Here is a 25,679-nt window from a genome sequence, read left to right as displayed (position 1 = left end):
TTATGAAAGAAAAATACTGAATTACATATGCTATCTAATTTTTGCAGTATCTGACAGAAAGGTTAAGTGAGATAAATAAAATCTACTAACTAAATTAATATAGAAAATTGAACATTGTTTCCTTTTTATAGGTCTGATTATTTTGTCATCTCATAGTATTTACTTTATGGTCTTTGATTCTTTATTTTTTAAGTAAGCTCTTTTGATGACAATTCCATGTGTGTTTATAATGCATTTTGGCTGACCACTCTTTCTACCCACACTTTTTCTTTTCTTCTGCCTGTGCTTCTCCATCTACCTTTAAAAATTGCAACACATTTAAGCCTGTGTTTGTACATCTATGAAAGCACTGTAAAATAACAATGAATACTGTTGACATTTTTTATGTGTTCTTGTGTCTTTAGACTCAGTAAAGTGTGTAGATTTGTGACAAAAAAACAACCATTAAAGCAATAAAGCACGTCTCACAATGTTGATTTCTACAGAACTGAATGAAACAAAAGAAAATGTGCCTTTGATGTCTTCCCTGAATGGCAATTCCTAGTTGTAAGTCTCAATCTTTCCCTTGCACTTTGAAAACCTCCAGACTAACCAATAGTCTCCTAACATCTCCAAAATTGTCAAGTGATATCACTATTGTCCCTGAAAATAAGAATTAGAGAGAGTATGGCCAAGTGGAAACTATATCCCAGAAAACGGTTTTAAATACCGTGCTAAGCAGAACAGTGCCAACACAAAGGGTAGATCATCTTTGTACCCATGGCAAGAACTAAAAAGTATTTTCTCCAAATAGATGAAGAATGCAGATTTACAACTATCCATATTTGTGGTTTTCCAACATTCCTTTCCAATCCTTTTATGGATCTCTTTTAAAAATTATATACAACTAAAACTGGCAATGGCAATTAAATCATTAAAACCAGTCTGAGGTAGTCTTCAAAGGCCACACCCAAAAAAAAAATGCCATAATGATGTTTTAATTTGCCTTTATGAGCAAGGTCAATGTCTAGAGACAGTGATCCAAGCCAAATAAATTACTTAACTCCTATACAAGTGTGTTTTTCCATGCTCTATAGAGAACTTATAGAGTAGAGAAGAATAAGGAATAAGAATAAATAAAGAAATCTGAAAATAAGCACAAAAGAACTCTTTAATGTCACCATCAGAACTTGAAACAAAAGAATGTAGCTATATATTGAGATCTCAACTCATAAAATAATTTTAGGTACTTATTAGAATCCTATTCCCTTCTATGTATGTAATATTGGAAATATTTAATATTTGGCTGGTGGGGTACAGAAGAGATCAGACAAGCTGGTTTTAGATATGTTTTAGAAAGGTCAATGAGAGAGCAAACTGGTTTAAACTCTCATCTCTGTAACATCTTCCTTCTTTATTCTGTAGAATGTAGGTCAGAGCTTTCCTAGCGTTTGTCCATGTCAGCTGTCTACTTCAATCTGCTTGTACCACTAAGTCTACCCAGTAGGCAATGGGGCAAATCACAAGACTGAGAATTGGTTATTTATAAATCTTTATCAACAACAAGTATTCCTGTTCTTACAACTATATTTCAGTAGTCTCTAAATTATTTAAAATTACTTAAGGAGCAAAGATTATGAACAAAATGAGTAGTTAATGTTTATTACTAAGTTACAATTCAGTTACTTCAACAATTACATTAAATTTGTGTGTGTGTGGAGGGGTCTTCACTGACAAGAGTAATGGTAGAGACTGAAGGTCATCGTTGGGATGTTTTCTTCAATTGCTTCTCCACCTTATGTTTTGTTTTATTTTTCTTATTTTCTTGTTTTTGTTTTGGGGTTTGTCATCATTGTTGATGGTGGCTTGAGTTTTTGTTTGTTTGTATTGGTTTGATTTTTTACTTTTCAGGGATTTTTAACAGTCAAATGCAGAGGTCTGGTTCATATCAGCTCCTTCAGCTGGTGGTAGGAACTGCTTCAGCTTTGCTGTCTTCTCCTTGTCTGTGATAACAGGGTGTAAAGGCACCTGCTACAGCAAACTCTGAACTTTACATTATCCTTGTTCTTCTTGATCTTGACAGATTTGGCATCCTTCTGCCGGGCTGTGAGCAGAAAGTTCTTGGTTTCTTCAATTTTCTGAGACAAGGAGACAGGTGCCCAGCTCTGGCACCTGCACAGTGGGAAGAATTAGAATCCTATTCCCTTCTATGTATGTAATATTGGAACAGAAAAGGTTCCATCTTATGCTTTGAGACAGGGTTTCTCAATGAAATCTGTTGCATTTCACCTAGACAGGCTAACATGCCCTCAGAAATGGCCTGATTTTGCCCTGCTCGGTGCTGAGGTTAAGGTGTCCCCACTCCATCTGGCTCCTTACTGTAGTGCTGAAGATTTGAGCTGAGATCTTCTTGCTTATCCAGCAAACACTTCACTCACTCAATTCATCTTGCCAGCTCCCACAATATATTTTTAAATGTTTTTCCAATTAATATCTAAATATTTTTTCCATTTTGTAATGGAGAAAATTAAGATCATGAAAATTAGCCAAATGCTCTGAGGTTGCAGAAAGGTATTGTGGTAGAGAGTGGTGGCATAAAAGAATTGAAAACTAATGCCCGAATAATATACACAGAAAAAGATTATTTAGGAAACCTGTACTAGTCAGACTTGACAATCAGTGATTTCTAGGAAGGTCAGAAGCCTACTGTATCTCTCTCTTTTATGGTTTCAACAGCTAGGACTGGCAGAACACATGTATCTTACCTACATTTGCATTAAGTTTAAAATCTGAACAAAAACATAGAATATGGTCTGAATCTATAAACCAGAGTCTGGGGCCTGTTTTTGATATAGTGCTCTCTACACAATAGGGGAAATGTATATCTCAAGGGTTAAGGGTTGGGTTAACATGAGGAAAGATAGACATAGATAGTACAGGCAATAATCCACTCTGTCCAGGCATAGGCAACAGCTTTGATAATGATAAGAGTCTTTGCCACTGTGAAAGAAATCACACACACACACACACACACACACACACACACACACACACACACTAATGCAAAGCTCAAAGCCAAACTCTACTAGAACGAACTCTCAGCTGTCAAGAAGTCTATGAAACTCCAGACAAAAGCAAGTACCTGGACACACAAATACGTTTGCATTCATTTCAATCAGAAGATGGACAAAGCTGAGGAGAATAGGTATGATGTGTGACAGGGTATAGGGATAATGAATCTGTAAAATTAATATTGCTGCATAATGAACATCTAAGCAATTTACACGTCAATTCCTACATTTTGCAAGAGATGGCAATACATTAATATGCTGGAACAGGAAAGGCTACTGCTCTCTTCAAAACAACAACAACAACAAAACACTAAGTATATATGTGTGGCGTCAGTTAGTTACCATGGAATCACACATGATGTCATAAATTTGACATTCTAAATTCAGAGCTAGACTGAGCCAGCGAAGTGATAGGAAATGGAGCTGGGGAGATGAAGACCATCATAACAAGAAACAAATTCCATCAGTTGAAGAAATGAGTCAAACATCCTTGAAACAAAAAAAGAAAGTGAGTGAGTGAGTGAACCATCCTAAAATCTTACCAGAAAGCTGAAGACTTGTAAACATTAGTCCATTTTTACTCTTTGAAAATGCTCTGCAAGAGCAAATAAGTCTAGACCACAGAGACATGTAAAAGGGAGTAGACGTAACAGAAGAATGGGGTGGAGTAGGAGAATGTAGGTCAACCTAGTATGTTGGCCTTTGTTGAGCATGTGTTCATAGTTCATATGAAGGAGTAAATAAAATGGCTCCATAGGAGAGAGGAATAAACAGTACATTTCAGTGCTCAGTGAGATTTGTACAAAGACAAAGGTGAGCGTTTGCCTGTGGTATTGCACCAAGATTGGGATGAGCTGAGTTTTGGAGATTATTGAAGAGAAAGTGGCTTACCAAAAAGAGACACAGCGGCTGAGTATAGGAATAGGAAGTAGTGGGTTCATCCTGATGCTCCTGGTCTGTTTGGGTGAAGATAGAGTTGACCCAGGAATAAAGTTTAACTATGCTTACATTCAACAAAAGAGACAACTTTGGAAATATGAGGGCTTTAAAAGCCATGAATGATGTCTGGAGTCCTAACACAGAGATAAAGGTTGGTTAGATTTAAATATTTTTGGGAGCTAGAAGTGACAGAATATTATGGTGCCTGAAATGAGGGCATGGGGAGTTGGTGGAGAGAATGCAGGTCCATTCAATAGTTATGCAACTAAGCCATTCCTTGAAGTCACATTCTCATTCAACTAACATGGAGATGATGATTCCTGGGCATGCACAAGGAGTAAATGGATAGATATAGAAGTTTCTGAAAGGACTTTGGTCTAATTTATGTATGTATGGCACATCATAAATAGACACTTAACACTAATATTAATCACAGTACACACCTGAATTAACATGAAACAAATAGTCTTCTGGTAGGTATTTCCCAATCAAAATGCAAACATCGATATTTGATTAGGTTTCCACAAAATACAGGGTCATCCTCTCTGTTCTTGATTTTTACCTATTAGTTTGTAAGTAGGAAATCCCCTTTTTTAAGTTAGATGCTGAGAGAAATTTGACATTAAGAATTGTTGTTGTGCCAATAAATCTGTACAAAATTAAAGTCCTTGATGTAAAAATCAAATTAATACTGGTTAGGGTCAGTTATATGAATTTCTGTTCTATATAGAAAATGAAAAGTTTCATAATTTGCAGTCTTCAGTAAAACATAGGGAAGAAAGAGTTATCCTACATAGGGAACTTTATACTTAAATGGTGATGCTGTTGACCCCTGGGAGACTCTCATTACATTCCTCATGTTATCATTTTTAATGATAAGTGCTGCTCATATCCTGAACCTATGGAATGATTGAGTCATATAACAACACGATTGTGTAATTGTTTTTATTTATAAAATGTGTCCTTTTCTTAAACTTGTTAGGCTGGGAGAGGAGTCATAGCTAAAATTCACATGTTTTTGATGTTGGCCAAGGGACAAAGTTTAGGTTTTATTTACCCTGTTTTAACTTCCAAACCCAAGGTTTCTAAATGTCTCTGAGAATATACATTAATAAACATTCTTTGTTTCCATATTAAGAATGAGCCTGGGATGAGGTATTCAAAAGAGAGTCTAGATGCAGAGAAAAGAAAGGATTCTGACAAAACTGGAGCTCGTCTGAGCACTCAGGTGAGCTACCCTGCATAGCACAGCTGAAAGAAAGCAGAAAACACAATGGGGAAAAAACAACTGGGGGAGCTCCGGAAAAGACATATGAGCCCTCCAGGTCTGCACCAAGGGGTAACTAAGGAAGAGGTCCTGTTGAAGAGGTTAGGGATACACTCAGGAGAAGCTGGCCCTTGCCCTCCCTCCAGTCCACGGCCTCCATGTTCAGGCAGAATGAGAAGTGTAGAAATACAGTCTCCTCCACTCGGCCAACAGGAGGAGACCTGTCCTTTTAGATCAGGGAGGGAAGGGAAGTCTGGCCATCACATTGACCCATTTTCTGCACAATCTTTCAGATGAGGCGTGCGGGCTATCCGAGTCACTCGCTGAGATGTTGCCCCATGCGGTATCACCACTCCTGTAGACGCTGCCTTTGTGCAGCTGAGGGAACTAGCCCCTGTCGCACAATACGTATTTATATTCACATGTGCCTGTTGTGGGAGCAGGGCCGGCAGATCACCATGATCAGGGTGAGCAGAGATCGCATGACTAATTTGGGAGGGGAGCCCCAGTCATCTTGGGTAGGGGAAGGATATGGGACAGAAAATAGTCCACTTGCCTCTCCAAGGTGTCATCATGAAACAAAGGTTGGCAGGTTGTATCCACTTATGTTTAGCTGTCACAAAGCCCTGCTGCAAAGCTGTGGTTTGAGTACTGGCTGCCCTCAATTTACAGCACAGTAACATCATAGATATATAATTTTGACCTATAGTAGTAGGCTTATCTTTAAGCAAGGATGTTGTGGAAAGGAGAAGATATGACTAAAGAGTCATAGGTGGAAGATTCTGAGCTACTACAAGAGTTTCTTTTTTTGGTTTATATTTTATATATTTTTTGAATTTTTTATTGGATATTTTTTTATTTACATTTCAAATGTTATCCCCTTTCCTTCAAAAGCCTCCTATCCCATACCCCTTCCCCCTGATTCTATGAGGGTGTTCCCTCTACCCACCCACCCACTCCTGACTCTCTGTCCTGACATTCCCCTACACTGGGGCATTGAGCTTTCACAGGGATCAAGCGCCTCTCCTCCCATTGATGTCCCACAAGGCCATCCTCTGCTACATATGCAGCTGGAGCCTATGGGTTGCTCCATGTGTACTCTTTGGTTGATGGTTTAGTCTCTGGGGGGCTCTGGGGACTCTGGTTGGTTCATATTATTGTTTTTCCTTAGGGTCTGCAAACCCCTTCAGCTCCTTCAATCTTTTCTCTAACTCCTCCATTGGAGATCCAGTGCTCAGCCCAATGGTTGGCTGCTAGCATCTACCTCTATATTTGTCAGGCTCTGGAAGAGCCTCTCAGGGGATAACTATAACAGGCTCCTGTCAGCAAGCACTTCTTGGCATGTACAATAATGTCTGAGTTTGATAACTATATGGGATGGATCCCCAGGTGGGGTAGTCTCTGGATGGCCTTTCTTTCCCTCAGGCTCTGCTCCACACTTGGTCTCTGTATCTCCTCCTGTTGGTATTTTGTTCCCCCCTTCTAAGAAGGACCTAAGCATCCACACTTTGTTCTTCCTTCTTCTTGAGCTTCATGTGGTCTGTTAGTTGTATCCAAGCTTTTGGGCTAATATCCACTTATCAGTGAGTGCATACCATGTGTGTTCTTTAGAGATTGGGTTACCTCACTCAGGATAATATTTTCTAGTTCCATCTATTCGCTTAAGAATTTCATGAAGTCATTGTTTTTAATAGCTGAGTAGTACCCCATTGCATAAATGTACCACATTTTCTGTATCCATTCCTCTGTTGAAGGACATCTGGGGTTTTTCCAGCTTCTGGATATTATAAGTAAGGCTGCTATGAACATAGTGGAGCATATGTCCTTGTTACATGTTGAAGCATCATTTGGGTATATGCCTAGGTGTGGTATAACTGGGTCCTCAGGTAGCACTATGTCTAATATTTTTGGGAACTGCCAGACTTATTTCCACAGTTGTTGTACCAGCTTGCAATCCCATCAACAATAAAGAAGTGTTCCTCTTTCTGCACATCCTCACCAGCATCTGTTGTCACCTGAGGTTTTGATCTTAGCCATTCTAATTGGTGTGAGTTGGAATCTCAAGGTTGTTTTGATTTGCACTTTCCTGATGACTAAGGATGTTGAACATTTCTTTGGGTGTTTCTCAGCCACTTATTAATCCTCAATTGAGAATTCTTTTTTAGATTTGTACACCATTTTTAATAGAGTTATTTGAATCTCTGCAGTCTAACTTCTTGAGTTCTTTGTATATATTGGATATTAGCCCTCTATCAGATGTAAGATTGGTAATGATCTTTTCCCAATCTGTTGGCTGCCATTTTGTCCTATTGACAGTGTCCTTTGCCTTACAGAAGCTTTGCAATTTTATGAGGTCCCATTTGTCAAGTCTTGATCTTAAAGCATAAGTCATTGGTGTTCTGCTCAGGAAAATTTCCCCTGTGCCCATGTGTTAGAGGCTCTTCCCCACTTTCTCTTCTAGTAGTTTAAGTGTATCTGGCTTTATGCAGAGGTCCTTGATCTACTTGCACTTGAGCTTTGTACAAGGAGATATGAATGGATTGATTTGCATTCTTCTATATGCTGACCTCCAGTTGAACCAGCACCATTTGTTGAAAATGTTGTCTTTTTTCCACTGGATGGTTTTAGCTCCTTTGTCAAAGATCAAGTGAACATAGGTGTGTGGGTTCATTTCTGGGTCTTCAGTTCTGTTCCATTGATCTACTTGCCTGTCTCTGTACCAATACCATGCAGTTTTTTTTTATCACTACTGCTTTGTAATACAACTTGAGGTCAGGGATGGTGATTCCCACAGAAGTACTTTTAATTGTTGAGAATAGTTTTTGCTATCCTGGGTTTCTTTTTTATTATTTCAGATGAATTTGCAAATTGTTCTTTCTAACTCTACGAAGAATTGAGATGGAATTTTGATGGGGGAATGCATTGAGTCTGTAGATTGCTTTCAGCAAGATGGCCGTTTATACAGTATTAATCCTGCTAATCAACAAGCATGGGAGATCGTTCCATCTCTGAAATCTTCATTGATTTTGTTCTTCAGAGACTTGAAGTTCTTGTCATACAGATCTTTCACTCACTTGGTTAGAGTCATACCAAGCTATTCTGTATTATTTGTGACTATTGTGAAGGGTGTCATCTCCCTAATTTCTTTCTTAGCCTTTATATCCTTTGAGTAGAGGAAGGCTACTGATTTGTTTGAGTTAATTTAGTATCCAGCCACTTTGCTGAAGTTGCTTATCAGGTTTAGGAGTTCTCTGGTGGAAGTTTTGGGGTCACGCAAGTATACTATCATACCATCTGCAAATGTGATATTTTGACTTCCTCCTTTCCTATTTGTATCTCTTTGACTTCTTTTTGTTGTCTAATTGCTCTGGCTAGGACTTCCAGTACTATATTAAATAGGTAAGGAAAGAGTGGGCAGCCTGTCTAGTCCCTGATTTTAGTGGAATTGCTTCAAGTTTCTCTCCATTTAGTTTGATGTTGGCTACTGGATTGCTGTATATTGCATTTACTATGTTTAGGTACGGGCCTCAAATTCCTGATCTTTCCAAGACTTATAAAGAGGTGTTGGATTTTCTTCAAATGCTTTTTCAGCATGTAATAAAATGATCATGTCGGTTATTTTTTTCTTTGAATTGGTTTATAGAGTGGATTACATTGATGGATTTCCATCCATCCTGGGATGAAGCCTACTTGATCATGATGGATGATCATTTTGATGTGTTCTTGGGTTCAGTTTGCAAGAATTTTATTGAGTATTTTTGCATTGATATTCATAAGGGAAATTGGTCTGAAGTTCTCTTTCTTTGTTGGGTCTTTGTGTGGTTTAGGTAGAAGCATAATTGTGGCTTCATAGAATAAATTGGATAGTGTTCATTATGTTTCTATTTTGTGGAATAGTTTGAAGATTATTGGTATTAGGTCTTCTTTGAAGATCTGATAGAATTCTGCACTAAACCCATCTGGCCCTGGGATGTTTTTAGTTGGGAGACTATTAATGACTGCTTCTATTTCTTCAGGAGTTACCGGACTGTTTAGATGGTTTATCTAATCCTGATTTAACTTTGGTACCTGGTATCTGTCTAGAAAATTGTCCGTTTCATCCAGATTTTCCAGTTTGGTTGAGTATAGGCTTTTGTAGTAGAATCTGATGGTTTTTTGGATTTCCTTGGTTTCTGTTGTTATGTTTCACTACAAAAGTTGCTTAATGTTGAATGCTCATGCTTTTCTTGGTGAGCGTCTACTTTGTTACTTCATCCTGTAATAAAAATTGAGCCAAAGGAAGAACAGCACAACCAGGACTTAGACTGAATCAAGGATCATAGAAACAGGGCTGGGGGAACATCTTTCCATTGGTGGCTGCTGTTTTTAGCCTGACATGGTTCTCCTGTGGGCACATACACACAAAGAATGGATGGTTAAGAATTAAATATTTGGGTTTTTTTCTCTTACACAGGGATCCCAAGAATTACCCTTGCATACTTCAGACTCCCGAGGGTACGTTGTGCGAAATCAGTGGTCCAGAACATCACGGAGCCCATCCACTAGGGCTCCATCAGTGGATGAGCCCAGAAGCAGGAATACCGTTGTCAAGGTAGAGCTAGTGGTGAAAGAGAGGAGTGGATGATAAATGATGACTTATATCTATTGGTACTTATTTTTCAAAGCATTTAGACCCTGTTCTGGATAAGTGGCTTCTTGGTAGTTAATTTAGCTCTTCCAGAAACACCCAGGTATGCCTAAACTTACCACCGAGATAACAAAAGCACAGAGCAATATGCCCAGGTTTTCATACTACAAAGCCAGCAGTTTTAAATACAGCCTTTAGGTCTAGCTGTATGTTCTCTGTCCTTCATCCAAATAACAAACACAATTGAGCACCCATGGCTCTCAAAAGAGGAAAGAGAAGAAAACAATCAAATCAAAAGAAAAAATTTAAATGTCATTGTATGGGTTTTAGGCTCTCAACTAGGCCTGAACATATAAGCGAATTTATAAAATTCTTTTCAGATGCATAGAAAAGAAGAGATTCTCTGTACAAATATATAAACACATCTCATATACCGATATTTTGTTGGGTTTGGTTCAATAATCTCACCAAGGATGGCCATACATGTGAAACAAACATAAATTGAGTGTCATATGAAATTTGCTAATGTTTAATAGCATCTTGCAGAGCTGTGTCAGTAATGTCTTCTTTCTCTAGAATTCCCCCTCTCTTATTTAGAAAGATAATTAATTCTGCTGTTATCTACAAGACCGTAGACATGTGACTCCCCAGCCCTCCCAATAATCACACACATAGTCACTGGGCAAAAGGAGTCATAGAGGATCAGGATAAAGTAGAGCTTTCTAATGCCAGTGTCTTACCCAGTTTGCACATGAAACTCACTCGAATCACTGAGGGAGGCGAGGTTTATGACCAATGCTTCTTAAGGATACAAGAACTTGATCCTATTTATTCAAAGCCAAGCAGGGGCTGCAATGAGTGCATGTGATACACATGCGTGAGGTGCTGGTAGAAGGGTTGGTGGATGAGAGTACAACCAGCACTCTATTTTAACAGAACTATCCGAAGTCTGGAGACAAGAAACGCTTGGATGCTTTTCAGTCTAGTTAAAGGGAGCTAGAATGAACTAGAATTCATTCAAGATCTAGGAATAGGCTAGAGCTAGGCAGTGCAGTTGTGGGAGATAGGGATGTGAATCCCCATGGGCCTGAACTTCAACCTCCATTTTTTCAGCCAGCCCCCAACAGCTCTGCTACCTCTCGAACTTCCTCTGCCTCCGCCAGTCAACGCGAGACCTCGCCTCCACCTCAGGTATCAGAAGAGAAGCCCTCCATTCAACAGACCCCACAGAACAGACCTATCACCCAGCTTGACTCACAACCTCCCACACCCCCAGAAACAGAACCCAACACCAGACGGACAGCGAAGATGTATTCGGGCAGTGATCCATGGGCTCCCAGGGAAACCAGAGAGCCTAGAGATCTGCAATTGAGAGAGTACCCACACAGCTGTGACTCCCGAGAAGGGATACCTAAGACTCGAGAGTATCCGCGCACTCCTCCTACTGAGTGGAAGTCTTATGTCCAGCGCCGCCTGCAGTATGGCACCTCTGTGGACATAGACCAGGAATGCTCTGATGGCCAGCAGCGACAGAGACAGCAGATAGAGGAAGACGAGGTGGATGAGGCCTATTGGTCATCTGTGAGCATGCTGTATGAGAAGATCCCCAGCTGTGCCCGACCCAGGCCGGTGAGGGTGCCTGGCTTCCACTCCTAGGCTCCCTTCTTCTTATCCCTCAACCCCACCCCACTTATTGGGTAGAGAAGTTCTTCCCAGCCTTCCCAACTTAGTTCTCTATCCCATCTCAGCTGCATCCCTACCCCTTTATATATGTGTTGACTCTCCTTTCCTTGACCTTCTCCACAGCCCAAACCCAAGCATGCCATCACCATTGCTGTCTCTTCCCGTGCACTTTTCAATATGGTGGATGACAGAAAAATCTATGAAGAAGAGGGTCTGGAAAAATACATGGAGTATCAGCTCACCAATGAGAATGTCATCCTAACACCAGGGCCAGCATTTCGGTTTGTCAAGGTACTGTGAGAACTGCCTTTCGCTCCCATCAGGGACTCTGAATAAGAAGAAAAAGAACCCAGGTGGACCTCTTGGAGTTTGTCAATTCTCCCCCAATAATCCCTTTGCCATCTTTATAATTCTTGTCCCATTCCAGTTGACCAAGTCCCAAAGATATCTGGAATTATTGAGAAAAGGATTTTTCATCCTGAACCTACCATTATGGATCATGGCTTTCTTAAATGGAGCTCTAGTCATCTGACCTTTAAACAAAAGCCTGTTTCCTCCATACAGGGGTTAGGTAGGAAGTAACAAGGAGTTCATGGTGCTGAGTAGTGGAAAGAAAATGCCTTTTTCAAATGATGGGATTTACTTGAGCTAGTCTGACCCCAAATATATTAAGATCAAGACTATCCCAACACTTAATATCAGGAATGTATACTAAAACATGTAACACTCCTAACTAATCTCCTGCATACGTTTTTGGATTATTACACAATCAATCATATAACCATGTGAAAGCAAATGGCACCTCTATGAGTTTGGGGTAAAATAGACTTGCAGAACATTTAGAACCATGGAACAAAACCACTAGACTATGAAAAACATTTTAAATGTTTTTAAATAGATTAAAGGGCTAGAAAGAAGAATGTGGTATTTAAAGCTGGCAGTGTACTTGAAGAGGACGTGACTTGGTTCCCAATACCCTCATAGGGCAGCTCACAACCGTCTCCAGCTTCTAGACCAATGGTTCACAATGTTTGGGTCATGTCCTCTTTGGCAACCCTCTCCCTTCAAAATATTTACCTTACAAATATGAGTAGCAAATTTTTAGTTATGAAGTATTAAAAAAATAATTTTGTGGTTGGGGGTCACCATAATATGAGGAAGTGTATTAAAGGGTCTCAGCATAAGGAAGGTTGAGAACCACTGTTCTAGACTCTGTGGGCACCTTCTTTCTTGCATATGCACACACACACACACACACACACACACACAATTTAAAAATAAATTAAATTCTAACATTAAAATAAATAAATCACCATCTATGATTTTTCCATAGAACATATAAAAACAGAAAAAAGTGAGATTATCAATTTGCCTCAATCTGCTTTCTGCATGAGTGACATGTAAAATCCCAAATCATTACAAATTTCTCACAATAAAATCAGGATTTACAAAGTTAAACAAATAGACAAACGAGAAGGCATGCCATTAAATGTATACGCTGATCTTTTTCTATACCTACTGCTGAGATAATTCTTATTAGTTATTTTATTTATATTACATTTCAAATGCTGTCCCCTTTCCCAGTTTCTCCTCCACAACCCTCCTATCCCATCCAATCTCCCAAGATAATTCTATTAAAGAGAATGTTATAATTCCATCCTGTAGACATTTTCATTTTGCCATGGGCATTAATGGAGGCTTATGTGTGGGAGTCAGAAAACATAGGAAAGGTGACATCATCATGTCACCTTTTAAAGAAGCAGTGGTTTTTCAGTCAGAACTCTGTGAAGCTTGATTCTGACCCTGATGAGGTGTTTTTCCTCTTGCTTCCTAACACCCTCCACCTTGCCTGCCCTTTTTTTATACATCCGCGTTTGCAACCTGCAGGCACTGCAGCATGTCAACTCTAGACTCCGTGATCTGTATCCTGACGAACAGGACTTATTTGATATAGTACTGATGACTAATAACCATGCTCAAGTGGGAGTACGGCTTATAAACAGCGTCAATCACTACGGTAAGTAAAATAAATACCATGTGGAAGACCAGCTCTCAGCCCTGCAAAAAAGAGACCATGCTATTTTGCTAACTGTGGCTTAAACCATTGCAATGTCTTTGATACCAACACCCCCTTCTGCATGGGGAATGTTTATTTGCCTATGTCAGAACAAGAAAGGCCATGTTCATTTTTAACTTCAGCACAGAGTTGGGCTCAAAGCTCTGGACTTAACTTGTCAAGTGTGAATTTCAAAGTCTTAATCCCAGGTCCTCAATATATTTCTCTGCTTTATGTTTTTCACTTCTGAACTTGACTTCAAGGAGCCGTCAGCCCAGAGGCATTTTCTATGGGATCAAACTTTTTCCTCACCACAGATCCATGTTAAGGGTTTAAAGGTTTTCACATCCCCTTCCAGCTCTTAAAATTGGATGCTCCTGGTTTCTCTCTCTCTCTCTCTCTCTCTCTCTCTCTCTCTCTCTCTCTCTCTCTCTCACACACACACACACACACACACACACACACACACACACACACACACACACACAAGTCCATATTTTTACCAAAAACTTTACATAGAAGATTGCACTGGTGCTGGTCTTCCTAGCATTGGCACTAATGTACCTTTCTTGTAAAATTTCCTTTTGTTTTTCTACTATGAAATGACCTAACAATCTCTTTGGGATGTCATTGTCTTGTTTTCTAGTAATGGGTCTAGTTGTAAGTCACATCAAAATCAGTTTTAAATTATGCACATAGAGATTTTAGGTTTAAATTAGGAATATTTATAAGTAAACAAGGTGTATTATAAGTTATTGAGTTTTATTTTATTTCACATAATCCTGGATCATCTTGCCTCAGCTTCTTAGAACTGGACTACAGGTGTACACCATTGCAATCTTATTGATTTAGTAAGTGATACTCTTGTGTCTGTCCTGAAGCATCTTAAACACAATGAGATTTCCAGCCTCGGGTATCAGCTACTTATATATGGATTCTGTTGATTAAACAATTTGAACACCTTTCCATCTGGTCTTTTCCATGGAATTACAACCTTTCCATTAAATGACCTTGAAAGAGTTGGTTATTTCCCTCTTTAGGGTAGAGAAGGCAATCTTTGCCTAGCTCTACTGTGGTCTTAGTTACTATGCTCATACCTGGCTCTTCAGTAAATGGGAATCACTTTGAGAAAAAAGTCAATGTTTTCATCCAGTTTTAAAATCCTAGTACAAATACATATTTTCTAGAACATTATAGTTATGTTATTTAATGGTTTATAAGATCCACTTTTGAGTCACTTAAAGTCAACATTGGATCAAATGAAAATTTTATATTTTTTTGACACTAAAGCATTGTACCCACATTGGTGACCTTTGTCCTTAATTCTTCGGAAAACAGCTGACCAGACTCCACATGTTGCTTTATCTAGCATAGTTACCCAGTTTATCATAAATTTAAACACAATTTTGAATAAACACATAGATTCTTATCATATGCATGAGTCTCACATTGATGAATACATTTTTTTCAAATATAATCCTGAGCTTAGATTTTTATACTTAAATCCTTACAAAAATTTTGTACATGCCTTAAAATAATACTGTCAGAAAAGGAATTCTATGTTAAAAAGTATAACTCTCTAAAAACTCTTAATAGATACCATTAAATCAATTATTTTGCATAAAGGTTGGATCTTAGACCTCATGGGAGCAGGTCTATAGTCAACCACTGAGCTTATAATAGCTTTCAGCTCATTAAATTTCTTTCAAGACAACTTATGAACCAATTCATTCTTTTATTTATTGTATATGTGGGTGCTGGCTTTACAAGATCTTCTGAACAGTCAATTTTTCTTCTTTTAATTATTGGGAGATATTGAAAAGTGTATTAATTGAAGCCTAAGAGCATAGGCTTATCATGCTCACTATTCAGAAAACTACAGCAAGAGATGAGAGGGTTACCTTGGATTCAAGACCTACCTAGGCTACACAGTAACACAGAAAGTTGAAAACCAGTATGGACAATTTAGATATACAGTAATAGATCATTTTTGCAAGTTAAATGGATGTTCATTTACTATCAGCTAATATTCTATTTGCTAATAGCTATAATCAAATATTCTAGTCAATGAGGAGTGAAATTTTTAGATTAGTTTTAGAAAATAGTTTAAATCCTGGAGTGACTTATTACTAAGTATTGCATTAAAGAAATGCAGAACTAGTATTTAAAGTAGGGCCATACCTTAAAATCTCCTTTCAATAAGCAAGGAGAAAGCTGTATTATAAGGAAAAGAATTATCTTAATGCAGATATAGTTAAACATGTGGGCTGAAGATTGCCCTATGTCTTTGAACTAGTAGGTTGGGCAAGTCTTTTCAGCATCATTTTCTGTAAGGAGAATCATACATGCCATGCTGTTTTGAGTAAATTGACATGGTTTGTATGAATATGCTACATAAACTATAGTGTGCCAAAAGAATATGAAGTATCTCAGAGGTTTTTATAATATTGGTGTTGTGAAAGTCATTTTTAATTTTCAAAAATTTATCATTCCAAATGCTTACAAATGAACTCACAAGCATTTACTAATATAACACCTTACTCCTACATTAAGTTTTATTTGGATCAATGTTGTATCCTTTGGTCATAACACAGCCCTTCTCACCTGTCAATAGGTCTACTGATTGACCGCTTCTGTTTGACGGGTGGGAAAAGCCCCATTGGCTATTTGAAGGCATATCTTACCAACTTGTATCTTTCTGCGGATTCTGAAAAAGTACAAGAAGCAATAAAAGAAGGTAGAGACCTGAGTTTACTCTCCTAGATCATAAGGTTTGAGCTGATGGTCAGTTGTCCTGGGCTTCACACAGCTTTAGCTGGCTTACTTCTTACTGAATCCTCTGCTGAGGCTTTTACACATGTGGCATTCCTTACTTATGTTCAATAAGGATTTGACCTTACTGGAAGGGAACATTTTCTGGGATTATTACACAACTCATTTTCACCTCCCATTCTTGTATGAACTGAGTCTGTGCATATTCTGAGATTTGTAGTTGAAGACAGGGGAAGAATTATGTGGCAATAGCTAGAGAAGAAACATCACTTTGGGGAAAAAAGATTTTACTAGGAGAAACTAAAACCCATAGGCTTAAGAAAAGTACTAATCTATCCCTATGATGTTAGGCATTGCCTCTGCAACCATGTTTGATGGAGCCAAAGACATGGCTTATTGTGACACACAGCTCCGCGTGGCCTTTGATGGGGATGCTGTCCTCTTCTCAGATGAGTCTGAACATATTGCCAAGGACCACGGTTTGGATAAATTCTTCCAACATGAAACACTATTTGAAAATAAGCCTCTTGCTCAGGTAAGATCACCAACTTCAATTTTCATCTGCTTTTCTTCCAACATGTGAATATAGATGCTGCTCCTTGTGGTGACTTGCAACCTATTTCAGGTGGCCTCTTCCTCTCTCTTCACATATTGTGCTCCTTTGTTTGTAAATTCTTCCTTAATTTGAACATGTACTACTGACAATTCTGCTTGTGAATTTTATCATTCTTTTATATACCCTCTTGAAAACACTTCTGTGATTTTCTGTCACTTATGAGTTAACTTCCTTCAGGTTATTAGTGACATACAGGACAGTGTACCAATAAGCCATTTCAATATCATAAGCCCCCAAAACCATAAAGTCATGTCCAATAAACTCTCTACTCTGTAAACATTTACTTGGTCTGTCAGACTGTGACTTCAAGTTCAAGAAAGACACTTTAATTGAGAAGAGCTTCAAAACTGAGAATCTAGGTCCAAATAAATAATTAGCCTTCAACATCCTTTACAAACCAAAAGCAAGTTCTAGGGCATTGTGTGTATTGGTTTGTATGTTTTTTTTTTTTTTTCATTCTTAAAAAATCCATTTCATGAAGTATTAAAAATTATGATCTAGATCTAAAAGGGGCATCTGAACAGAAGAAAATTGGAAACTTGAAAATGGATTCCAAACTGAATCTGACCTGATGGATGACCCAGTTTTTACTCTGAATCTGCTCCATATAATGTGCAGTAGCAACCATGAATATGGTCCTGCTGGCCTTGCTCCCTTTCCTTCAAAGGATGTTCAGCCTTCCAGTCTTAAGTAATGTATCTACAGGATCTTTTCAGATATTCTTTGTCAAGTTAAGGTGCTATCAATCACTATGCATGTTTGAGGATTTATGGAATGGATGATGGGTTTTGATTGATGCCTTTGTATTATTCATTGAGAAAATCCATTGGTTCAGGAGGACATTCACATGTAATTCACTGAAGGATCTTAACTTGTTGAGGCAGTTCTGCACTGCGTGTACACTGGAGAAGGTCATAGAGTGTCATGACCTTTTTAGACATTCCTGGATTTAGTCTGAGAACTTGTCTACATGCATATATATATATATATATATATATATATATATATATATATATTAGCCTATAGTTTCGTTGCTATATCTCACTTGAGTAGTAGAGTAATAATGATTAATGATTTCATAAAATGCATGAAAGCTAGGTAAATGTTTGATAAGCCTTTCTAGATAAGCTACCTAGACACAGATACCATTTAAAAAACGTTTTAATACGTATATTAATTTAGTATATACTCTACATATTTTAAGTGTGTGTGTCTGTGTGTGTCTGTGTGTGTGTGTGTGTGTGTGTGTGTGTGTATGTGTGTGTGTGTGTGTTGTATGTGTGATGAGGTTGGAGCACAGGCGCCATGTCATGCATGCGGAGGATAGGAGACAACTTTGTGAACTCAATGTTAGCATTCCTTCTAGGCTCTGCCCCACAGTTACTTGGCAATACCCAGGTATGTCTCGCTTACTATAAAAGAAGCTGCCCCCCTTCAAGCTTTCTTTTACCCTCTTACTCTCTGCTCCTTTTTTTCTGACCACTTTCTCCCTTTTCCCCTTCCCCTTCCTCACCTTTCTCCTCTGTTCCTGGCTGGCATCTTCCCTCTCCATCCTCTCTCTCTCTCTTTCTCTCTCTCCCTCTCTTTCTCTCACTCTCTCTCTCCCCTCCCTTGCCAACTCCCCTTCATATGTCCTAAATAAATTCTATTCCACATTATACCCATTGTGTGGCTGGTACCTGAGGGGGAAGGCATGGGCCCACAGAAGCACCACCCCCTTCAGCCTCACCAGACTTGGCTCTAGCAAACATGTCTTTGTCCCTTTCTCTTTTTATAATAGACAACACTCAGTCTCTCATTTCACCTTTATGTGGGTTCTAGGAATTTAACTCTGGTCTTCAGGCTTGTACAAAAAGTACTTTTTTCTCCTGAATCATCTTGCCAGACCTTGAAAGGCTCTTCTCCTGTGTAGCCATTTTTGTTCTTCACTTCATTTCTTTCTTCTATTTATTGTTTGTGTTCCTCAAAACTCATTTATCATTTTTATAACCATAAACTTGTAAATATTTTCCTGTAGGTTTTTTTAATGTTTGTAGAATAGTTAGTGATGTCTCTAATTTCATGTCCAATATTAGTAATTATTGTCATTTTGCTTTGTTTTATTTCATTTTATTTTATTTTTTGTCACTATGGGCAGTAATTTACCAATTTCATGTATCTATCCCACAAGGTAACTTTCCTAACACTTTTAGGTCACTGATTTTGTGTGATTTGGTCTTTTTTTTTTTTGTAAATTAATCTACCAGATGTTTAAAAGTGATATAATTTTATTTCAATTCAAAATATATTTGAATTTCTTTATGACTTCCTCGTTATTAGGTGGATTGTTTGCAGTTAAGGTAAATTAACTTCCAAATATTTGATGAGGGTTTTTTCCCCACATAGCTCTATTACACTTCACATGTGACCAGAAAACCTATTTTTGTATTTTATGTTGTTTGTTATTGTGTATTTTGTTCTGAGGTTATAACCTGCTGAGTGTGTCCTGTGTGTTGTGAGAATAATATATTGCTGATGGTCCATTCTACAAATATAAACTAGATTAATCACATTAATTAAAGTCATGCTGCTAGCATGAAAGTGTGTGTGTGTGTGTGTGTGTGTGTGTGTGTGTGTATAGAAGCAAGAGATGGGTGTCAACTGTTTTCTCCTATCACTCTCTTTGTATTTTGAGACAGTCTCTGGAGTCTCTGTAGCTTGAATTCACCAGATTAGCTAGACAGCAAACTCTGCCCATCCTCTAGTCTCTGCCTCCCTAGTGCTAGAATTAAAGTCTTACACTACCAGCACTTTGTCTTTTTTTTTTTTTTTTTTTTTTTTTTTTTTTTTTTTTTTTTTTTTTTTTATGTGTAGTGTTCTGCCTGCATGTATGCCTGCAGGCCAAAAGAGGGCACCAGATCTCATTATAGATGGTTATAACCACCACGTGGTTGCTGGGAATTGAACTCAGGATCTCTGGAAAAGCAGCCAGTGCTCTTAACCGCTGAGCCATCCCTCCAACCCCCACACCTGGATTTTGATGTGGTTGCTATAGATACAAACTTGAGTCCTTGTACTGGAAAGCACTTTACTACCTACACCACCACTCTAGATCATGTTCAAGATGCTCAGTTCTTTTTGTTTGTTTGCTGTCTTCCGAACAAGAAGGCAGTATTGACGTACAGAAATATTGCTGGGGATTTTTTGTTTGACTGAGACAGGATCTAACTATGTAACTGTTTTACTTGCTGTTTCTATTACTGTGATGAAACATCGTGACCAAAAAGCAAGTTAGAGAAGCATAGGTTTATCTGGCATCACTTCCACAGCACTGTTCATCTTGAAGGAAGTCAGGAAAGGAACTAAAATGGCAGGATCCTGGAGCAGAAGCTGATCCAGAGATCACGGAGGTGTGCTGCTTATTCAGCCTGCTTTCCTATAGAACCAGGAACATCAGTCCAGGAATGGGACCACCCACAATAGGCTGGGCCCTGCCCCATCAATGACTAATTAAGGAATGCTAAATGGATCTTAATGGAGGCATTTTATCAAGTGAGTTGCCCTTCTTTCAGATAACTCTAGCTAACTCTAGCTTGTGTCAGGTTGACATAAGGCTAGTCAGCTTGACACACAAGCACAGACATCACTATTAAGCCATGAACCCTTTTTCCTTGTCTCTAAGATCTCACATTAAAATTATAAGTAACGTTAAAAGTCCCACAGTCTTTATAAATTCAAGCACATTAAAATTTCAATCCTTTTGAAATAGCCAATCTCTTTTAACATCCAAAGTCTTAAAATTCAAAGTTTCTCAGCTGTAGGCTCCAGCAAAATAAAAAATAAATAATTTCTTTCTTTAAGAGGGAAGATCTAGGACACACTCACAATCCGAACTTGCAAAACCAAACTCCAACAGTTACCCAAATGAGCATAAAAGAATGTCCAGTGTTTAGGATCCACTTGAGATTTTCTGGGCTCCTCCAAAAGGTTTGGATCACTTCTCCAGCTCTGTCCTCTGCAGCACAAACAGCTTGAGTTCTAGTCTCCAGCTGGCTCCACTTCACTGCTGCTGTTCTTCTTGCCCTGTTCATGGTACTGGTTTCTCCAAAACATTGAGGTCTTCTACTATAACTGGGCTAAACTTTCACCATTAGGTTTTATTTATGGCGCCAAGCCTCAGCTTCTTTACAATGATCCTTTCAGTCTTGGGCCTTTGACTACCACTGAGGCTGCACTTTTACCAATGACCTCTCCTGGCCTCTCCAATGCCAAGCCTTAGCTGCTCTCCATGACCCCTTCATACCTTCAAAACCAAGACTACCTGGATGACTCTTAGACTACAAAGTTCTGCTGCCACCACAAGGTACAATATCAGAGCCACCTCTATAACACAGCTGGTGTGTGATGACTCTCAGGAAACACTTTCCAGAAGATTTTGCCTCAAAAATGTCAGTCTTTACTTAATCACTGCTAAATTCTCAGCTCCAGAAGACCAGTATCAAGTATCCCAGCAAAGCAAAGATGTCACTCTAGTAGTTCTGGTATCTTGTTAATCACAGCTAATTCTTCAGGCCCAGCTAATTAGAACCACAGGATCTTAAATCAAAATAGCAAATGGCCCTGATAAAGTCGTTAAACTTCCCTCTGAAATTCCACAGTCAAGGCCCCCACCCTCTATAATGCTCCCTTTTTAAAAGATTTTTTAATTGATTTTTATATCCCAATCACAGGCCCCTCCATCCTCCCCTTCTAGTCTTACCCTTATACCCTTACAACTTCCCCATTTCCCACTACCCTTCTCTTTAGAGAAGGGAGAGCCCCCCCCCTTGGGTACCATCCCACTCTGGGACAACTAGTCCCAGCAGGACTCAGGACATTCTCTCCCACTGAGGCCCAACCAGGCAGTCCAGGAATCCAAGGACAGGGAACAGAGATTAAGACAGCCCCTCTTCTACTTGTTAGGGGTACCACATGAAGACAAAGCTACACATTTGCTACAAATGTGGGGGCCTAGTCTTTGTGAGTCCACCAGGTCCCAGGTTAGTTGACTCTGAAAGTCTTATGATGTTGTTGACCCCTCCCCCAACTCTGGCTTGCTTAATTCTCTCTCCCACTCTTCCACAAGACTGTTCAAGTTCTTCCTGATGTTTGGTCTTGGGTCTCTGCACCTGCCGTCTTCTGGTGCTGGATGAGGCTTTTCAGGAATCAGTTATGCTAAGTTCCTGTCTGCAAGCACAACAGAGTATCATTAATAGTGTCAGGGATTGGCTCTCTCATATGGGATAAGTCTCAAGTTGGTGCAGTCATTGGTTGGTTGTTCCCTCAGTTGTCTGCTCTCTTTATTCCTGCTCATCTTGTAGGTAAGACAGATTTGGGGTTGAAGTCTTTGTGAGTGGTTTTAACTTGAGAATGTTGTCATGAATCAGGTAACCAAGAGCCAGAAAGACACATGTGGTATGTACTTACTTATAAGTGGGCATTAGCCATAAAGTGCAAGATAATCAGGCTACAGCCTACAGACCCAAAGAAACTGGGTAATAAGGAGGTTCCAAAAGAGGATGCATGAATCTCCCTCATAAGGGGAAACTTAATGGTCATCAGAAGTGGATGGAAAGAAGGAACTGGGTAGGAGAGGGTGTGAGGAGGGGAAAGGCGATGGTGATCAGGTATGGGGATGGGGGTGGGACATGGATGAGAGTGAGAATGGACACAGGTCAGAGGCATCTCTGAGATAAGCTGCAAGCCTGGGACAGAAGAGGATACTACAATGGAGGAAGATAAGGGGAGTCTATGGGAATGAGCCTATCTGAGATTCTTACCAGAAGGAGATAATAGAGACTAAAGTGGCCACCTCTTGTAGCCAGGCAGGACTTCCAGGGGAGGGAGGGGGCATCAATCCACCCACAAAACCCTCTGTGCTGTTCTTATCATTCTTACCTTCCAAGCTCCCACAGAACATCCAACTAAGCTCTCAACATTAAATGGCTTTCCTAGCCCAAACTTCTAAGATCCTTCCACAATTCTCCCCAAAACACGGTCAGGTACCAGGTATTTGCCTTAGGTATTTTTGTTTGTTTGTTTAGTTGGTTGGTTGGTTAGTTGGTTTATGTTATTGTTGTTTTTGTTTTGTTTGGGTTTTTGTTGTTTTTTGTTTGTTTGTTTGCTTGCTTCGATGAAGGACCATGACCAAAAGCAAGTTAGGGAGGAATGGGTTTATTTGCCGTACACATCCATATTACTGTTCGTCTTCAAAGGAGCAAGAGCAGAGCAAGAACTCAAACAGGGTAGATCCTGGAAGCAAGAGCTGCTAGAGGTCATGGAGGGGTGCTGCTTACCGACTTGCTTCCCCTGTCTTGCTTAAGCTGCTTTCTTATAAAACCCATGACCACCAGCCCAGAGTTGGCACTAATCACAATAGACTGGGCCCTCAGTCATCAGTCATTAACTAAGAAAATGTCTACAGCTGGATTTACAGGGGCATTTCCTCAATGTAGGCTCTCTTCTCAGATAATTCCTATTTGTGTCAAGTTGTATCAAGCTGACAAGTAGCCAGCATGGTAACTAAGGCTTTCCTTGAGCTCTGTGATGGTATGTATATGCTTGGCCCAGCCAAGCACTATTAGGAGGCATAGCCTTGTTGGAGTAGATGTGTCGCTGTGGGCATTGGCTTTAATACCCTCATCCTTGCTGCCTGAAAGTCAGTCTTCTCCTAGCAGCCTTCAGATGAAGATGTAAAACTCTCAGCTCTGACAGCACCATGACTGCCTGAATGCTGCCACGCTCCCATCTTGATGAAAATAGACTGAACTTCTGAACCTGTAAGGCATCCCCAGTTAAATGTTGTCCTTATAAGAGTTACCTTGGTCATAGTGTCTGTTCACAGCAGTAAAATCCTAAGACAAGCTCATTACCTCCTGACTGAGTTTCTCAGATGGTGGGATTATAAGTGAGTTCCACCACACACAGCCATTTTGATCAGTTTTGTATATTTTGAATACCACATATTTAGGATAATTGTATATATTCTTCATCATATGTCAACTCCTGTTTCTCATACAATGCCTGTCTGATATTCATATATTCCTGATTTTTAGAATAATGCTATATGTGTTGTATATTTTTCTGTTCTTTTACCTTCAACCAGCCATGTCTTTCTATTTATCTTGATTGTATATTTAATCATGTGTTACCTTTGAACCCATGCACACATACTATAAGTAAACATGGTTTTAAAATGGGCCAGTGAGGTGGCTTAGAGGATAAAGAGTGCTTGCTTGTCACCAAGCCCGATGATCTGCATTCCATCTTATTCAGAGAAAATATAAATCATGGAATCTATTTCCAGGCAAAACCTCACTCAGGTAGAGAGGACAGTAAGCGGTATGTTGATAATACAGTGTTTTCAAACAATATTTCCACAAGCATTTCCTTGAGAAGACTAGTTCTATGGAACAAATGTCGGAGACCATAACAATGGCTGTGTGCACATAAAAGACATAAATAAGTATAAAATAGTTACTCATGGATGTAAACATAAAACAGTGATAAAGACCAGAATAACATAAAAGAAGCAAATATTATGTCTTTATGTAGAAACGACAAAGCTATAAAGACATATAGCTTTAAGACAGGGCTGGACCCGGGCCAAACGAATAACTAGCTAGACAAAGTAACAGTAATTTCAAAGGTAAAACGTGCAACCAACCAACAATGGGGTAAAATGATGCTTTTGGTGATCAACTGAAGCGTATCTCCCTGATACTGGGGATAGTTTATGCCTATTGCCCTGGCTTATTATTTATAGAACATTCTTTCACACTTAAAATATCTTTGTCTGGATGATAAATGATGTGGTTATCCTAGATTTATTCCAGGCATGCAAGGGATGGTTATGTATCAGGAAATATCTTCACATAAATTTGTGCTGTCGGCCCAGAATCAATGTATGTCAGTCAGCAACTTGGTGGATTCTAAGGTCATATAAGACCCTGTTTTGTTTTGTTTTAGTAATCGCTTCTCTTTGCTCACCCATGCACAGCTGACACATATGTTCTCTTTTCCAGGGTCCTCTTAAAGGCTTTCTGGAAGATTTAGGGAAACTGCAGAAAAAATTCTATGCCAAAGACGAACGATTGCTTTGTCCCATCAGGACCTACTTGGTTACTGCTCGGAGTGCAGCGAGTTCAGGGGCCCGTGTGCTGAAGACCCTTCGCCGCTGGGGTCTAGAGATAGATGAAGCTCTTTTCCTGGCTGGAGCCCCTAAAGGTCCCATCTTAGTGAAGATTCGGCCCCACATCTTCTTTGATGACCAAATGTTCCACATCGAATCAGCACAGAAATTTGGTACTATCACTGCCCATGTGCCTTATGGCATTGCTCAAAAACGCAACTAGGGATGGGGAGGAAAAATAAACAGTCTGGTATTACAAATGTCACGAGTTCTGTATGTGTAGAGTAACTAGGTATTTCTGAGAATTTGGCCACCAAGCCTAGCTTGTTGTTTTTCTTTGTCTTTTGGAAAATATTTTGAGCTGTCAAGCTATGGTCGAGCAAGCTATGTTTCTATAAACTAGGGAGGGATGTTGGATCTCATTGTACCTATCTGTGTAAGTTGTAATGGTGCCTCTTTAGACAAGCTTGGAACTTTGATACTTAAGTTTTTTCACAAGAAGCTTAATTAATTTCCAAAA

At 39.2% G+C, this 25,679-nt stretch overlaps 1 protein-coding gene across 4 annotated transcripts; it reads left to right on the top strand.

Moving 5' to 3' along the window:
- The first annotated feature begins 3,435 nt into the window (after nt 1-3,435).
- Nt5c1b (5'-nucleotidase, cytosolic IB) lies at nt 3,436-25,423 on the top strand. Of its 4 annotated transcripts, none has more exons than XM_034514492.2 (10): nt 3,442-3,558; nt 5,128-5,217; nt 5,550-5,723; nt 9,710-9,847; nt 10,997-11,512; nt 11,690-11,857; nt 13,454-13,583; nt 16,237-16,359; nt 16,745-16,929; nt 25,053-25,423. In XM_034514492.2, exons 1-10 carry the CDS (start codon nt 3,526-3,528, stop codon nt 25,380-25,382), a joined length of 1,887 nt encoding a protein of 628 aa, XP_034370383.1. In that variant the 5' UTR covers nt 3,442-3,525; the 3' UTR covers nt 25,383-25,423. The 4 variants fall into 4 exon arrangements, with proteins under 4 accessions (XP_076798239.1, XP_034370383.1, XP_076798238.1 ...); XM_076942123.1 differs by having other exon boundaries at nt 3,442-3,566; XM_076942124.1 differs by lacking the exon at nt 5,550-5,723 and having other exon boundaries at nt 3,436-3,566.
- Nucleotides 25,424-25,679: the final 256 nt, after the last annotated feature.

The sequence above is a fragment of the Arvicanthis niloticus genome, chromosome 11 (genome assembly GCF_011762505.2).
Source record: "Arvicanthis niloticus isolate mArvNil1 chromosome 11, mArvNil1.pat.X, whole genome shotgun sequence".
NCBI lineage: Eukaryota > Metazoa > Chordata > Mammalia > Rodentia > Muridae > Arvicanthis > Arvicanthis niloticus.
The sequence above is the reverse complement of the archived record's forward strand: the minus strand, read 5'-3'. Positions and strand labels throughout refer to the sequence as shown.

Bases quoted from the DNA above. Each gene is read 5' to 3' on its own strand.
- Nt5c1b (XM_034514492.2), top strand. From the start codon at position 3,526: ATGAGTCAAACATCCTTGAAACAAAAAAAGAAA. The intron at 3,559-5,127 runs GTGAGTGAGTGA...TTCCATATTAAG, and splicing joins CCTTGAAACAAAAAAAGAAA to AATGAGCCTGGGATGAGGTA. The intron at 11,513-11,689 runs GTGAGGGTGCCT...CCTTCTCCACAG, and splicing joins GCTGTGCCCGACCCAGGCCG to CCCAAACCCAAGCATGCCAT.